This window comes from Oryzias latipes, chromosome 5, assembly GCF_053564925.1.
Source record: "Oryzias latipes strain Hd-rR chromosome 5, Olatipes_Hd-rR_3.1".
Lineage (NCBI taxonomy): Eukaryota > Metazoa > Chordata > Actinopteri > Beloniformes > Adrianichthyidae > Oryzias > Oryzias latipes.
The window spans coordinates 6,375,098-6,392,469 of NC_136241.1; the positions used below are offsets into that span (position 1 = coordinate 6,375,098).

Below are 17,372 nucleotides of genomic sequence, written 5' to 3' on the forward strand. Positions count from 1 at the left end.
CGGCGGATAAAGATTATAAGTCCATCAAAAAAGTGAGACGGCTGAAAAATAATTTAAATAATTTAGTTAAATTTATTCAAAGTCAATAATTGTTTATACAACTCAAATTTACGTATTTATCTAACTAAATGTCACATTACTCCATTAATCTTTTTTCCATCTTAATTACTTATATTTCTTGAACTCTCATATGTCTAAGTTTGAGCCGGCAGATATGCTCATTTTTATAACAATAAAAACAACAGAAAAAAAATGCACGGAGTGCAAAAACTCATTAAAGAATTTTTGGTCACTGTCATAACAGTTCTAAGTGGTAGGGGTGCTATATAAACTCATCATCCTCTCCTTTACTCTCACTCATGGTGCAGAGACGTAAGCATTGTAGGACAAAATAGCTCGGCAAAACACGATGAAACATAGTAAAACAGCTATACAACTAAACACATTTTGTAAAAAACCCACACTTAAACCCAAATCCGTCCAGACAGGCAAAGGGAATGATATCCCAGAATCCCTTGCGGTGCCGCTGTAACAGCGGCATCAAAGTTACACCTACTTAATTGAATTAATTTGAACGAAAGGAAAATAATTGTCTGCAAACTACGTGTTATTTTTAAGGTGACCTAACAAAAAATGATTTATCTTAACTGAATCAAATAATTAAGTTAAATCAAAGTAAAAAAGTTTATCTTTCCAACATCCATATGTGGTATTATCACCCTCTCATGGTGGAAAAAGTATTATCTGAGCTTCTTCATCCACTAAATCACCTTCAAATGGACACGCCATGCTGTTTCACCTCTCTGTAAACAAACTAACCTTCAACTAAACCTGCTCCGGACCAGGTTATGTTCAGAGCATGAGTTGCCATGGTAACTTGACCTACCCTGAAACATACCTCCATTTCTGGAACCAAAACTGAGGTTATCAACTTGCTTAGCCTCAAACTTATCGTGGGAGCTAGCATAACCTGCTTTCTGGAATACCCCCCAGAGGTTTCCATAGCATCAGACTGTGTGTTTGTTTGTACAAATTAATGTAATTTATGACTTTAAAGCTAACGCACAAATGCATATATGCAGGAAATAGGCTTTTAAAACAAATAAGCTTTTTTTTTTAGTCCTTTTTTGAGTTGTAGTTTGATATTATTTTGGATTAATGAAGTACCCCTTGAAGCTAACAAGAGAATGCCAAGAGTGTGCAAAGCAGGAATCAAAGCAAAAGGTGTCCACTATGAAGAACCTAGAAAATGACATATTTCCAGTTGTTTCACACTTTTTTGTTATGTATATAATTCCACATGTGTTAATTCATAGTTTTGATGCCTTCAGGGTGAATCTCTAATTTTCATAGTCGTGAAACAATAAAAACTCTTTGAATGAGAAGGTGTGTCCAAACCTTTGGTCTGTACTGTATGTGTTTACAACAACATAAGAAAGAAAACAACAACATAAACAAACAGGTGGAGCAGCAGATCGTAACTGTTTTCTTCTTTTACGAAGCAAAAAGGCTCAATGGAGTTGCAGCTTTTTAGCAAACCAGCCTCTCTGCTCAATGCATTTCCTATTGAGTTTCTGCTGCGAGATGATGAGAGACTCACCCCTTTCAGCTGCTGAACTCCAGTGATGTGCTGAAAGACTCTGTCAATCTCCTGCTCGATGCGTCTGGCCCAGTGCATTATCCTGCACATGAAAACCAACAGTTACACAATTGCACAGTGTAAAAGGATATCATTTAACAAAAAGGAAGCAGAGATGCTTGACAGAAAATCAAAACACAAAAAGTGGATCCTTTTTTTGTCTTTTTTGAAGCAAAATATTGTTGGGCTACATCACTAAGATAGAATCATCTAAGATTTTGATAAGGCAGCAACAACAAAATCATTAATTTGCCTCCTGCTAATTCAATATTTCATACAAGGCTGTTTATTGGATGCTTATCCAACATTTGCAATGACAGTCTGTCTGCCTCACCCCTCATCGATTTCCTTCTTCTGTTGCCAAAGAGATACAGTGAGAGCTGCAGAGACTATTAAACCATACAATTGGTAAACATATATTTTAGAAATAAATCTACAGGTATTAGACGTGTTAACTTTTTAATAAACACTAGACTTTGACTCTCATCGCTCCTTTCCAAAGCTGTTTGTTTCCTGCTTAAAGCATAGATTGTCCTGCACCACAAATATGGCGCCATAGTACATACCATAACAACAGTACTTACCATTATCCCTGTTCCATCAGAATCTACAATGTTTTACCAGCTGTCTGGTAGGTAAAGTCCATGAATAAGGAGGAGGCACACTGATCTTAAGTCGTTAGATGCTTGGCACTGTACATTTTGTTGTGAAGCTTACATACAGTTACCCACAGAAACCAAAGTTTCCGTTTTTGTGCTCATTGCACTGCACATTCTGAGCTCTTCATTCATATCACCACAGGTACAGTTCTTCCCACGTCTTGCATAGTTTCCAACTGGATTCTATGAAACAAGTAAATACAGTATGTGTACCATCACAAATATTCTCGTATTTTTGGTGGAAGCATACTGAAAATTTACCTTTATATTTTATTGCTGGGATTTATGGGAGTGACCTTTTGTAAAAAAAAAAAAAAGAAAAACATATTTCTTTCTATTGTACATAAAATGTCTGTGTTATGACATGAATAAAGCAAAGATGACATTTGACTCTAGTTGCGTTTTTAACTTGATGGTTAGAGCAGGACTGTCTAATACTGACGTGTCCCTAACTATTTCAGACTGTTATAGATTTGCCTTATCTAAACCAGGGGCGACGTTCAAAATACATGTGAAAAATAAAACAATGAAGAAGTATTTGAAGAAATTTAGTTTAAAATATTTTCTCTTTTTAAGATTATTTTCAGTCTTTGCCAAACTTGGACTCACACTCCTACAAATGCCCAAATAATGGATTTATCATCAGTCAGTTGGCTCCCAGCAGAATTAGAAGACTGAGATTAAAGCCTTGTCAGGCCTGCTCCAACTGTCGGACAAAGCCATCAATCTTTACTTAGCTGTCCAAAGTCACACAAAAAAAACATATTTTGGTGATGTTCCTGCTCTCTGTTGATCTAGTTGTGCTGAAATGGACACTTCAGACCCTGAAATGTAGAGCTAACACTCTGAGCAGTATTAGACCTCTTGAAGAAACATTCTCTATGTCTAAAAGGTGCCAAACCAGAGGGATGGTGTGAAAATGTAACAAGGTCTTTTTTTTCTTTCTAACTCGGTACAAGGATAAAACTACAAAAACAATCTGAAGGAGTAATTGAATCCTGGAGTGTTTTGACACTAACCAATATAAAAGGGGAATGATTTTCAGCTGGAGGCCGCTGCAAAAGAAAACCACTGCTGTGTTTTTTCAGAGCTTTGAAAAAAAAGAGCACCAACTTTGCTTGACTAAACAGAGAGGGGAAAATCTTAACACGCTACGTCTCAGTGTAACTCTTAAAAATGCAATCCATTTACAGTGAGGTAAAAAGTATTCAGTCAGCCGCCAACTGTGCAAGTTCTCCCACTGAAAAAGATGAGAGAGGCCTGTAATTTTCATTATAGGAAAACCTAAACTATAAGAGACAAAATGAGAAAAAAAAAACTAGAAAATCACATTTTCTGATTTTTAAAGAATTTATTTGTAAATTCTGGTGGAAAATAGGTCTTTGTCACCTACAAACAAGCAGGATTTCTGGCTCTAACAGACCTGTATCTTCTTCTGTAGAGGATAATATACATTGTATGATTTGTTCTTTGGAGCAAATCAATCTTGCTCGATTTATCTCCTCATTGCCAAAATATCGTCATTTTGAGACTCCATAACTTCAAAATCTAAAAAACTCAGAAATGAATAGTAATTCCCTAAAAAGAAGATGCTAACATTTAGGAAAGTTTATTTTAGAAAGTATGTTGAATTTCTAAAATATGTTTAATAGCAGAAAATTAGAAAATTAAAACCCCACAAAAGGTCCCTAATAATGCAGCAAAAGAAATGAAAGCACTTTATTTTGAAGAAGACTACAGACATTTCACTTCTGAATTGAGATTTTAAATGTATATCATGTCAAACACCTTTTTTTTAAAACAGCTGCAGAGTGGTTACTACCTCCACTGCAGCTGAAACACCAGCTTTTCTCTGCTCCATTTCCTCTCCTCTCAAGCCCTGTGGGACATCAGAAAACTCTGTAAAGGAAAGCTGCTGCCAAAGCAACCTAAGTAGTTGTCTTCTCTCTTACCTGCTGTGTCTATTTACCCATATGAGGAAAGACAGATGAACTACAAAGGGTGACCTACATTAATGTGCATCTGAAAAATGTGTTTTTTCTACTTTATTATTTAGCTTAAAACATAATAGAAATCATTGTGGAATACTTCCTCAAGCAACCTTGAAGGTATACATTCTTTCTAGTGTTACTACATGTTTTAATAAAAATGTTAAAATGCTTACAGTAGACAATGGGGGTCTGGAGTATTTCATGCTCTTCCTGAGTATATATCACACAAAGGTTTGAACCAGAACCTTCTCACTGTGAGGTTAAGATGCTTACCACTGCTCCACCATGCAGCCCTGGGTTTCTGATGGTGATTCATTGAAACTGAAACTGAAAATCAAAGACTTGTATTTGCGCAGACAATGCCAACCAGCCCCCTAACCTGGAGACAGATGGGGGTTTTGCTGGTACCATCATGAGCTACATGAGGGTACGAGTCTGCACCTTCGGGTTAGGGAACAGGCGTCTGCATTTGCACTTGTGCAGCTGGTGGTAGTTTAGATAAAATGCACTTGAGTCCAGGTGGATAGACCCGTCAGACTTGAAGCCATTGGTTCTGGACACTAGAACAGAGGGCATAGAACTGCCAACAGTACACTTGGTTGAAAGTAACATCAAGGAGGAGATTCATGTAAAATCCTTGTAGACAATTGCATAGGAAAGGTCTACTGAGAGCAGCTGCCAGAGAAGCTAGTCAGATAGATTTTAAACGACCACACCAAAGAAAACCTTTAGCTGCATTTCAAATTCCAAATGGGTCCCCCCTCATTATTGAGGTAGCTGACCTGACCTGTGGTTGCACACTGTGGCAACAATCTTCAAACCAAGTGGTGGACACTGCTTGGTTTGAAGTGGATGGATGATGGGAAAATGCATCATAGAGGGCTTGGTTATATTGTGGAATGGCTGACAGGAAGCAGCAGACCAAGCCCACTGCAACAGTATTTAATGCCAAGGCCTTAACTCAGGTTCATGGAGAATGGAGATTCTCTTTTGGTTCAGCTGTGAGGAACCTCAGGCCAAAAAGAACCTGAGAAACTAAGGAAATGTATAACCTTGATCCAACTTCATCATATTATTTTACATTTAATTTTTACATTTTAATTTGCTTCTAAGCTTTTTTAAATTGTTCCGCTGCATGAGGCAGGCATCATTCTGTCTCTTTCCCACACTGAGATGCCGAGACATAATCAGCTTTGGGTTTCTTCGTTTTGTGATATCTGTAGGCCACAACCAACGCTGTACAGATTGCCCCTCTCTCTCTCTCAACTCTCAACATCAGAAAAAAAAGAACACTCCCCAAACATCTTAAATTCCTAGGTCACGCACCAGGCCCCCGCCCCATGTCCCTTATTTGGTCAATACCTGAACCCCATCACTCCAAACCCCCGACAACAGGTGGAGACAGAACCCGGGGCCAACATTTGTCCCTGCCTGGTGCATTCACTGAGCTCCGGAACATCGAGCACAAGAGGAGACCCGACAGCCAACTCAGTCCGCTACAATATTTACAGTAGAAAACGCCACTGTACAGACAAGTTCAAGGGTCATGGGCTCATGGGCTGGGTTCAAGGGCTATGCGTGGATTTTTGGAGCTAACTTTTGTTTGGATACCACTGAACAAAAAATCAGGTAGAGCTTGGGTTAAGTGTTACATATCACTGCAAAGCTGCTTTTCTCCGCATGAGAATCTGCTGCAATTATGTTGATTGAGTCAACGGTTGAAGAGTTATGGCAGTTGAAAGCTACGGTGTAATCAACCCAAAATGGTTGGAAAGTGAGTCCTGTGTAAGTCCCTGATTGATGTGCAGCAACAGTTTCTATAGCCTCAAAACCTCCTTTCCTCTTGGCCTTTTTCAAAACTCCAAAATGTCTCAGAGCCGGAAAGAAATTTGATGAAATAGAATTAAGGGGGTATTTGGTACAGCCTACAAGCCTTCTGTCTTTAACTTCTGCACATACCTTTGCAGAGCTGTGAGGCGTTCTGTGGTTAAGTTTAAGCCACTTCTCACAATATTTTTCTCACCAAAGCCTGAAGGCAGAAAACAACCTGTGAATCCCCATAATATATTCACAACTCCAAAGTTTGTATTCATTGACCCAAATGTCTTTTTTTTCCCCCAGATTGATAAATTATTAAATAATTATTACTCTGGTTTTGAGGGGAAAAAACATCATTTTCCACATTGGACACATTTTACTGCACAAAAATTCAGTATTTTTTACAAAAAGAGTTTTAAAACCCAAACTCACGATCAACTGTCAAAAAAAATCTATATTTTTCAAGTGTTTAGGGATAACGTGTTATATAACTCAAGCCTCTAAATAATGCATGAGGACAGCAAACTGTGAAAACCTTTCGAAGATAGACAGATAAAATTGGCTTTGGAGGAAGCTACAGAAATAGATATCTGAACCAAAGAATAATATCAACTGTTTGTTTTAATTTTTTTTTATTACTTTTAGTAGGAAACATCTGAATAAATTCCCAGTATTATGAAACAGTGTGAGAACAGTGTCCCTCCCCTCAGTGCAAACACAGTAATAAAAACAGGCTGTCTTTGTTTAAACACTCCATGACTCTAATTTTAGAGATTATTTATAACAATGTTCACATGCCAACTGATTATGGTTATATCAAAAAAGAAGAAAACATTAGCAGGTCTTTAAAAGCCTGTAGAAACTAAAACTGACTTTTTTTATGGAACAAAGACACTTTCAGTTTGACTTTTTGGTGACAGACACAGAATTAAACTTTACTTTTTCTACCACTGATCCATACATTCATTCATTCATTCATTCATTCATTCATTCATTCATTCATTCATTCATTCATAAAGCACCTTCCACCACCAGCCAAGGAGGAACAAAGTGCTTCACACATGGAGAACAAACACAGAACATTGTCGAGTCATAAAATATAAAAGAATAAAAAACAATTTAAACAGAGATTCGAACCAGCATGATAACAGGACTAGGCTGATGCTAAACCACTGAAATGGAGGAACAATTCTTTTTTAAAAATACTCTCCAAGAGCGTGACCTCTGTAATCGCTGGTGGCAACTGATTCCATCGTTTAGGAGCCAACACAGCAAACAAACGGTCCCCCCGAAACGTAGGTTTGGTTCTAGGAACCAGAACACTTGGAGCACTTTTACCACATCAGATGTGTTTAGTTGTTTTAAAGACACATTAGAGTAATCCAAGTTCTGTGTACTGTTCCAAAAGCATCCTCCCTATTTCTAGACTAAATGATATTCAATGGTGATCAGTGGTGGAAAAAAGGGTATTGTCTCCATAAATCTACAAGAGTAGGATTGGAAAGGGTGAAGTGAGAAGATGAACATTTACACCTCTGCGGCAATAATTCTTGTTAGATTGTAATTAATTATATTACCAGAGTGGCTGCTCTTTATAGTGTAGCAACTCTGTTTCTTGTAGCCTTCATGTACAAACCCAGGGCACAGGGCTATAACTGTTTTAACACAGTCAGCAGAAAACTAGTGGAAGCAGAATGAAAAGGAGGAGGGGAAAATGAAGATTTAACAACCATACCATACCACAAAGAGGCCAGTTTATCATAAAAGGTGCAGGTGCCCAGCCACTCACACATCTCTCACTTTCATACCCATTTTCTAATTGGCCAATTTGCCTCAGACCTGTAGTTGTGATTGGCCAATAAAGCCTTCATGGTGTGCTTTGCATCAGTTAGACCATCTGGTCTGTTCCTCCCTCTGGCAGCCTGATCGCAGAGGCTGGAAGAGGCCCAAATAACTGTAGTTCAAAGTCAAGTGCCAGCTGTACTCAACAGTAGGGGTTAAAGGTTAAAAAAAGCCTATGTTGATTAAAAATCAGGAAAATGTTCATTCTATGCTTGCCTAGAAATAGAGCAAACTCCACCTTGCTCTTTCTGTGCACTCTGCATTAAACAGCTCTGGGAGCCTGGAGCACAAGTAGGCTTCAAGATCTAAGAGTTGGCTTTCCTCAAGAGGCTTTGACTCTGTATGCTGCATGTCAAAAGTCTGAACTAATTCGAACCGCACTGAAAACATCTCCCTGCATTCAATTTAACCAGACCTGCAGACTGAAACGGGAAATATGACTCACGCGATGACAAGTTTTATTTTAAACTGCACACATAATATGTGGCAGGGTGAACAAACCAAATGAAGACTATAACTCATCATGTGTGGTGGTGGATCACCTAACTGTTTCTGATGATGTCAAGCATAACTTGATGCAGAGACTTTTATTCATTGACAGGAAATTTCAGGGCAGGATTGATGTGAAATCCGTGCAAGTGGTGCGTAAATCTGGTGTGAAAGCGCAGCCGCAATCTTCCGAAGCGCACATTTTCAACTCACAAGTTATGTAACGATCCGGTGAAATATGGGGACGGAAGTAGCGACAGACCCAACGGGGTTTAGCCCAAAGTTGTCTCCCGCGGGAGCCTGGATGCGTTTTCTCGGTTACTTACGTGTACTGCTGCGGGAACGTGAGACTCTGCGCTCCAGGCCACGATGCGCTGAAAATCAGGATCATCTGGATGGAAATCAAGCAGACGATGCTGCGAGACCTTTCGCCTATCGCCATTTTCCATTCAAAATTCTCGTCGCCGCTTCTCGATGCGCGGATGGATGCTGTCGGCTGTCTCCAGGGGGATGCGGCGAGGGAATGTCCGGCTCAGTTTCCCGACGACTTCATACCGGTCGCTGCTGTCAAGTGCGCGCGGAGGAGGCGGGTAACGGCCGTGGAGCCATCGTGGTGGGAGATGCACTAATGCAGCTGCCAAGACACTGCAGAGTCTCCCCTCCTGCTCCCACACATGCAAACACCCCAACCACCAACACCACCACCACAATCACACAGCCTGGCGCGCGCACGCCGGCTCTCCCATCAGCATCGCGTGGATTCTGGCGCGTTCACGCTCACCAGGCAACAGAGGAGCAGCAGAAGGATCTAGTTGGGCTTTATTTATCCTCACAGAGCCACGTGGTATTTTTCATCAGCATTCATTTAGCAAGAATGTAACCCTTAAACCTGTAACAACCACATATCCGCCTTTAAGAACAATACACACAATTCTAAGCTGCTATATGGGAGCCAGACATGTTTTGTTCTTGTTATTTCATGTTTTTAGTCAAGCTAAAGCTTGGATTTCATTACTGGACCACTTCAATGCACACCATGACTCTTATCATTTTCTGACTTCCTTTTATCTTATTTTTATTTATTTAACTTGTCCTGTCCAACATCTGGGGAAACAGATGAGAACTGAGGGCCTCTTGTGTTGGACATATTTTACTTTAACAATAGGGGTTATGAATCTTCTAACAAACCAGAGGTATGTCTGAATAAACCCCTTTTGTAATCGAGGCCAAACTTTCTTCATTTTAATCATATTTGAAAATCTTTTGTGTTGGACCGGATGGAAAAGGAAAGGAGGGATGTTGGGGGGGGGGGTGATTATAGAGGGGGGGGGGTGTAAAAAGAAAGCATAAAGCATCAAGTTGCTAGATGTTTATCATTACTGTCAGGCTCAGATGTAATACAGCTCTATAAGGGCGGGGCCTGTCCACACACACACTCAAATGTTAGAAACACACCTGTTGGCTCCAAAAATGTTCACATGTCAGGACACCCCATGACTTCGTTTATATTTTTGAGACAGTAAAAACAGCAGAAAATGTTAATTTTCTGATTTGAAAAATTTTTAATTAACACATCCATCCATCTTCCTCCGCTTATCCAGGATCGGGTCGTGGGCGCAGCAGTCTAAAGGCCCGTACACACCGGGACGAATATTCGCCAGGCGTTATTCGCCACGTTTTTTGTATTCACACCCAGGCGATTTTCGCTGACGATGAGCCGAGCGAACATGCAATTTCATTCCCTGGCATCAGATGGCGCTTAATGTAAAACAGGAATACTCCTGTACACAAGGTGGCGCTGCGCAACTTTACGCTTCTTAAAGTCGCTTTTCACTCAGAAGAAGAGAGCAAGTATTTACGCGATTGTCAGAATCATACAAAGAAAACATGAATATTTCAAGCACCAGTTGCTCCATGAACCCTCCAGCACCCTAAAGAGGGTGTAGCTCCACATTAATCTGATTACACCCAATGGGGACACTGAAAACTGCACTCTATAGAGGGGGTTGGCTTTGGCAATGAAAAGAAAAAGTAAATTTAAGGATTACACCTGCATACGCACTGATCAAATTTAATTTGATTATTTTGCTCTCTAAAAGAAATAATTAAACAAGAAAGGTGGATTGGTGACTCCAAATTGTCTCTTAAGTGTGCATCTGTTCATGTGTGTGTGTGTCTGCGTGTGTGCGCGTGTGTGTGTGTGTGTGTGTGTTCTTGCAACAGACTGGCGACCTGTTCAGGGTGTTCTCTACCTTCATCCAACACCTGCTGGGAAAGGCTCCGGGAACCTTGTGACCCCGGAAGGGATACGGCTTTTGGTGTAAAAGTTAACTGGTATTATTTCTTCAAAGAGTTTAAATAAACTGCTGCAGAAGAATATTCCCAGTTCTGTAAGCTTTGTGGGAAAACTCAAGGACAAAAGCTATGAGACTAGATGGTGGAAAAACAAAAGAGAGTGAGTCTAAGTCTCTGTGGGCAAACAAGAAATCTGATGAGGAACTGAAGCTCATGCACCAGGGTTTTTAGGTCAACAGATATCTCAAGTGCATGTTAAGGGACCAGATTGGATCATTGTTGATATCTGCTCAACAATGCAAGTGTGATTGCTTTAAGCAGGTGATGAAGCAACTTAGTTTATACTAAAATAGCTGAAAAAGTTTGAAGTCCGACACCGATCATCTTTTGATCTATTTTCAAAGCGTGCTGTGGTCTTTTATTTAGGATGATGCCGTTTTTCGGGCTATCAAAAAACCTGTTGTTTTCTATAGTTTCTGCAGAGCGGCAGTTCTTCATCAGAAAGTCATCTAAGCATTGTGGGCGTTACCGTAGCTTTTCTTCTTTTCCCATGAGCCCTCCCTCCCACTAATTTACAGCACCTAACAACCCCAAGCGTGATTTTCTTACTCTATGTCCTCCACCATGAGAAAAATGCTACAAGAACATGTTAAAAACACAATTTTCATTGGAGTGGGTATTTGAGCTTTTTGCCTAAACTGATGAAGCAGCTTGCTTGATGCTAACAAAGTTTTACATGTGTTACAGAAACATGAGGGATACATGCGCTTGTGTGTTGGTGTGAATTTGTTTTTGAGAGTTTGTGTTGGATTCAAACAGGTGAACAAGGATGCTTTTCTCCTGTTTCTCAACTGATGGCTTTGGTCCGTCATGGATAGGAGGACTGTGTTTTTTTCCGCCCCGGCGTCGGGTTTCTCTGGAAGCTCAAAGGAGGTTCTTTACTCCAGGCCAACTGACATGGTGTCTGATGGTTCAACAGAGGCTTGACTGCCTGAAAGCTTTGACTGAAGTGGTGGTGGCTGTGCTGATGGTGTACCAACACTCAGTGAGCTCAGATCTTGGGTCACAGAGCCTCACTCTGTTTCTTCCACAGCTCAAACTGTTTGAATTGCCTTGGAGTGGCCATTTAAGCCTTCCACAGGTACTGATTCCTCAATGTGAGGCCTCCCTGTATTTTTACAGAACTACAGAAAGCGTCAGCCACATCAGAGTCACTACAGCGAAGGCCGTCCTTCTATAGGAAGAGAGCTCCACAGCAGGATTCAGAAAATACAATCCCTGGCAAGTTTAAGATTGTTCAGAAGGGCTCCAGTGGGCTGCCGGCTATGGTGTGAGTCTGTGTTCCAACACAAGAGTAATAGAGAACAACAGACTCATTAACTCTTCAGATTCAAGACTGTGTAGCAGAGGTAGGCACTCTGCATTATGGCAGCAGTAATCCTGGTTCAAATCCAAGTCACAGCAAGATACCTAAGCTGTGAAAATATCAGTCATCTGTAGAGACAGGATATTAATTACAGCTCATTTATTATCTTTGAAATGCATGTCTGGATAGAATCAGAGCAAGAGAACAAATTAAAAACCTTTCATTTATCAGTAAATAAATATTATATTCATCAATTTCATCTTTGATGTATGTATTTACTAATGTTAATTAAAATCAAATCAGTCCTCATAAATATAGCAATAGCACTCTTCATATAGTACTATACACCAAAAGAAGTCATAAAAACAGTCACAATAATTTAAATATAGAGCCCCCCCCCCCCCCCCCCCAGGCACTTTAACATTGTGAGTTGGGTCATCTAGACCCACTAGACAGTGCTATAAACCTTTTTTCTTCAATCATTTGTGATCTTCACTGGTGTCCATGGATTACATGAAATCTTTCCACCTTTATCCACCTTTGTCATGGTAGGGAGAACACGTCACTGTAAGGGTGGGGTCATAGGATAGCAGAAGGGTTAACCCATCGTGACACCGTGGGCAGCCGCAGCACGTAACAAATAGTCCGCTTTTTGGGAAAAAAGAGATCCAAACCGAAAAAATAACAAGAATAAAGTACTAAAAACTGGTTGAATGTTTATTTCTTTTGTAACTGACCATGGTATAAGCGGGTTAATGGCACTTTGTGTCGGACGATTCAGGCTTCCACGGAGTGCGTTCATTTCTGATAATGCACACTTCGTCGGCCATTAACCCTTTCTTTTTTGACAGGAGCTCATTTCTTTCTTCATACTGGTGGCTCTTTCAGACTAATATTAGACAGCAGAAGTGAGAACTGCACAGAAAATTGTGCTTTTGGCATTTCTAACATGTTTTTGTGGCATTTTTCTCATGATGGGAGACATTTAGAAAAAGACATTCCATTTAAAATCACATTTCTGAGCATTTCTAATTCAATTTGGTGTGGACCGGGAGCAAATGCAAAAATGCCATTTGAAAAAGACTGTATTTCAGTGATGCAAAAGTACGCTGGGCATTATTTTTTGCCCCAACACTGTCCAGTGAAAGACTTAAAGGTTTAAGTAGTTGTTAGTGTGTAATTATCAGCAAATTGTTTAGATTTTTTCAAATTCTACATATCTGATTACTGATGGATTTGTAGTCTTGAAATGAATAAATTATGAAAAACACTGCATAAGAACAACTGCATTTTTCCTGCAGAATAGCAGCTCCTGCAGACTGAAATGAATCCCACTGTAAGGAAAAATGTTCGTCTCCGCAGACAGTTGTGGCTGACATTCCCTCCAGAGAACAACCGTAGCAGCAGCGTGGAAGAACAGAGCACAGAACCGCCCTTCAGCTGTGAGAACCATGTTTGTTCTTCCACTGCAGCATTCTGAGAGAGCTGAGAATCACAGAAGTGACATCCAACTAAAAAAAGATGCTGAACAGCCCCATTAAGCTGTTTTTCGTTCTTACTTACATAGTTAGCATTGATTTGTAATGTACAGGAATAACTGTCCCTTCTTGCTCTCAGTGTTGGAGAAGGATAAACCTGAAAAGAGCACAGCAGGGTGTGTAGAGGCACGGCGTGCAGCAGGCTAAGGCACAGCCTGGGGGTAAGCTCCAGACTCAGGTTCTCTGACTGGAATAACACCTTCATTCTGAGTCACAGCGTCTAATCCTGACTTCTGTCAGGGGAAAGGGCAGATTCTCATTTGTAATTAGCGGACAGAAACATCCGACTGCTATGCTTCAGTGAAAACGTCTCTGTTGCACCACAGTTATTACGACAGTTAGCCATTCACGTGCTCGTGAGCCAAAAATGACTGCAGCTGCCCCCTCTGAAAGGTTCAGCTTTTATTTGTCTCCCTGAGGGCCCCATGTGCTAATGTTACTGTCATGTCCTGGGGAGAGAGAAGAGTAATTACTGAAAGCACAGGCCTTCCTGATAGCACCCCTCTGAGACACACACTGTTAATTGGGCGGCAACTCCAAAGAGGGCTTGACTGCAGAGAGGACTGACCTTAACATGAGGTAAACAGCATTAGAAAATAAAATACATTTGTGATCATTTTAATGTTTTTTCTATCTCATAGCTGACATTCTTGTTAATCATCACACTCGAAGCCAAAATGTAGAATCCCCCTTTTAATTCGAGCTGTTGAAAAAAACTGTCATTTTCTTTTAAGTGTAAACTTAACCAAGTCTGGAAAACAGAAGGAAAAAAGTAAAAACCAGAGAAGCTACACAGAAAACACTTAGTATTTTTATGTTCCAATAATAAGTACCTCTAAATTTAGCAGCAATCCCTTTAAAATGTGCTTTTTGTGATATTATGTCTCATAGTCTACCATCTATTGTGTGTTTGTCATTTTCTTACAAAAACATTGAGCATTTTTTACCACAACTGTCTTGCAGAATTCTTCTTAAGTTGAGATGTTTTCTTAACCTTTGATCCGTTTTATTACAGATGGAAAAATCCTGTTACTGTCAGACAAAACCAAGTTGTTTTTCAACGTTCAACGTCCAACGTTGTTAGGGATCGAGCGGCCAAAGAGGACAACGTTAAAATAGATCAAAAAGTGAAAGTTTCATTTTTCTCAAAAAATGGTAAATGATTTACAAACTGGACCCTTAAAAGAGGTCGAAAGAATTAACTCAGATAACTAACTTAACTTTAACTTAACCAACTGATCAGACAAAGTAACAGAAATACTTACCCACCCAAAGTAACAACAGTACATGTACAATAAATAATATATAAATACTGTACAATATTTGGAATATAGTGGCAGATCAGACCATGTGACAAAATTAATGAAAACACAAAGTACTATAGTACAATAATAAATCAAAGAAGTGTGTGCATTTATTTAACCCTTGTGCTATCTTAGATGACCCCACCCTTACATTGATGTGTTCTCCCTACCATGACAAAGGTGGATAAAGGTGGAAAGATTTCATGTGATCCATGGACACCAGTGAAGATCACAAATCATTGAAGAAAAAAGGTTCAGAGCACTGCCTAGTGGGTCTAGATGACCCAACTCCCAATGGTAAAGTGCCTAGGATAGCACAAGGGTATATTCATTTACGAGTTGATAAAATAAAAAACATCAAACAGTAGTACAACCATGAAAGACAATTTTCAAAGCTCGAAAAGAGATTTGGTTGAAGATTTATCGCACCCAAACCTCTTTTTTCAATTCAAATTTATGCAAACAGTATTTTTACAGAATTAAAAAAAAAAAAGAAAAAACAGAAAATGATCAGTTATGATCAAAAGTCTTTGAAAAACTGTATATAATTGGATCTTGGGGACTCCCTTATATCCTTTTCATATATCGCCGTTTTAATTTTGCTTTGAATTTTTTGCTGTTTCTTCCTTGCAGCGATTCCACATCTGAAGCCCTCTAGTGGAGACACCGGGAAGTTCAGCGTTTTTTCTCACTGCAAGTTTCATAAACATGTTTGAGCCTCTCAGACTGCATTTATCATCTCCTATAAGGAAGAGTCTTTGGATGCTGTTTGGTAATTGCTTTTATTTTGAATTAATTTTTAAATCAACAAAGTCTCCAAATTTTAATAATTTAAATTAGTTAAACAGTGAGTTAGTTGGTGCTACAAAGAACATTTGGGGATTACTCTTATTGCATTTTTGAAGAAAAACATAGTTTACTGTAGTTTTATACTCTCGCCGGCCACTTCATTAGATCCACCTAGCTGGTACCAGGTTGGCCTTCAGAACTACCTTAATCCTTGGTGGCATAGATTCAACAAGCTTCTGGAAACATTCCTCAGAGAGTTTGGTCTATATTGACATGACTGCATCACACAGTTGCTGCTGATTTTTCGGCTGAACATCCATGATGCCGATGTCCTGTTCCACCACATCCCAAAAGTTCTCTATTGGGTTCTGGTGAGTGTGGAGGCTGTTTGAGTCCAGAGAACTCACTATCATGTTCTAGAAACCAGTCTGGTGATTCCAGCTATATGACATGTTGCCTTATCCTGCTGGAAGTAGCATCTGAAGATGGTTCTCTGTGGTCAGAAAGGCATGGACATGGTCAGCAACAATACTCAGGTAGGCTGACAGGAGTGGTACCCGGTGTGGTCTTCTGCTACTGTAATCCATCTGCCTCCAGGTTGGACATGTTCTTTGTTCAGAGATGCTCTTCTGCAGACCTCGGTTGGAACCAGTGGTTCTTTAAGTTACTGTTGTCTTTCTATCAGCTGGAACCAGTCTGGCCATTGTTCTCAGACATCAACAAGGTATTTCCGCCCACAGAACTGCCTTTCACTGGATATTTTTTCTTCGTCAGACCATTCTCTGTGAACTCTAGAGATGGTTGTGGGTGAAAATCCCAGCAGATCAGCAGTTTCTGAAATCCTCAGACCAGCCCATCTGGCACCAACAACCATGCCACGTTCAAAGTCACTTCAATCACTTTTCTTCTCCATTCTGATGCTGGTTTGAACTGCAGCAGATCGTCTGAACCACGTCTACACGCCTAAAAGCATTGAGTTGCTGCCATGTGATTGGCTGATTAGAAAGCTGTGTTAACGAGCATTTGGACAGGTGTTTCTAATAAAGTGGTTAGTGAGTGCATGTTTCCCCAAACCTCAAAACAGTAGATCATGTATGGAAGCATGAAGGTCATACAAAGTGTACAGTGATGACAGATTAAAAAAAAACGTTTTTTAAAGAACAGATTTTATAAATGCAATTTGTTTTCAATTTTTCATCAATTATCACATCAAGACTTTTTATTTCAGACACTCTTTCAATCTTTTCAGTAATCATTATTGTCTTAATAGGGTTGTGTTTGTTCTACGTCCAAATACTGCTTACTTAGTTTTACTAGTTGCTGAACAAAAGTCTGTTTTTTGTTTAAAAGCACCTTTAAAATCAAACACCATAAATACAATTCTTTAACGTTTGAAGACAACACAACAGACCTTCATCTGTGTTCAAATAAAAGAGCGTTTCTTGTCTTAGGACCAACAATCCCTTAAAGTAAACCCAACATTGGCACAGCTAGAAACTTGCTCTGCAGTTTTATATTACAGCAAGACAAAGAAGATATACAACACTGAAGTATATCTAAGAAAAATGTGTTTTTGATTTGTGCAAGCATCTTATTTTTTAAAAGTAAAAAATAAAAGTTAAAGTAGATTCCTGCTGGTTAG

At 39.7% G+C, this 17,372-nt stretch overlaps 1 protein-coding gene across 2 annotated transcripts in view; it reads right to left on the bottom strand.

The window, feature by feature from the left end:
* Positions 1-9,231, bottom strand: part of cacna2d2b (calcium channel, voltage-dependent, alpha 2/delta subunit 2b) — a 41,999-nt gene extending 32,768 nt beyond the window's left edge. For both annotated transcript variants that reach the window (XM_078946910.1, XM_011474700.4), the window contains exons 1-2: positions 8,765-9,231; positions 1,601-1,682 (exon numbers count right to left, since the gene is read on the bottom strand). In XM_078946910.1, coding sequence (XP_078803036.1) covers positions 1,601-1,682; positions 8,765-8,880 — 198 coding nt within the window. In that variant the 5' untranslated portion in view covers positions 8,881-9,231. The remainder of the gene's footprint in view (positions 1-1,600; positions 1,683-8,764) is intronic.
* Positions 9,232-17,372: the final 8,141 nt, after the last annotated feature.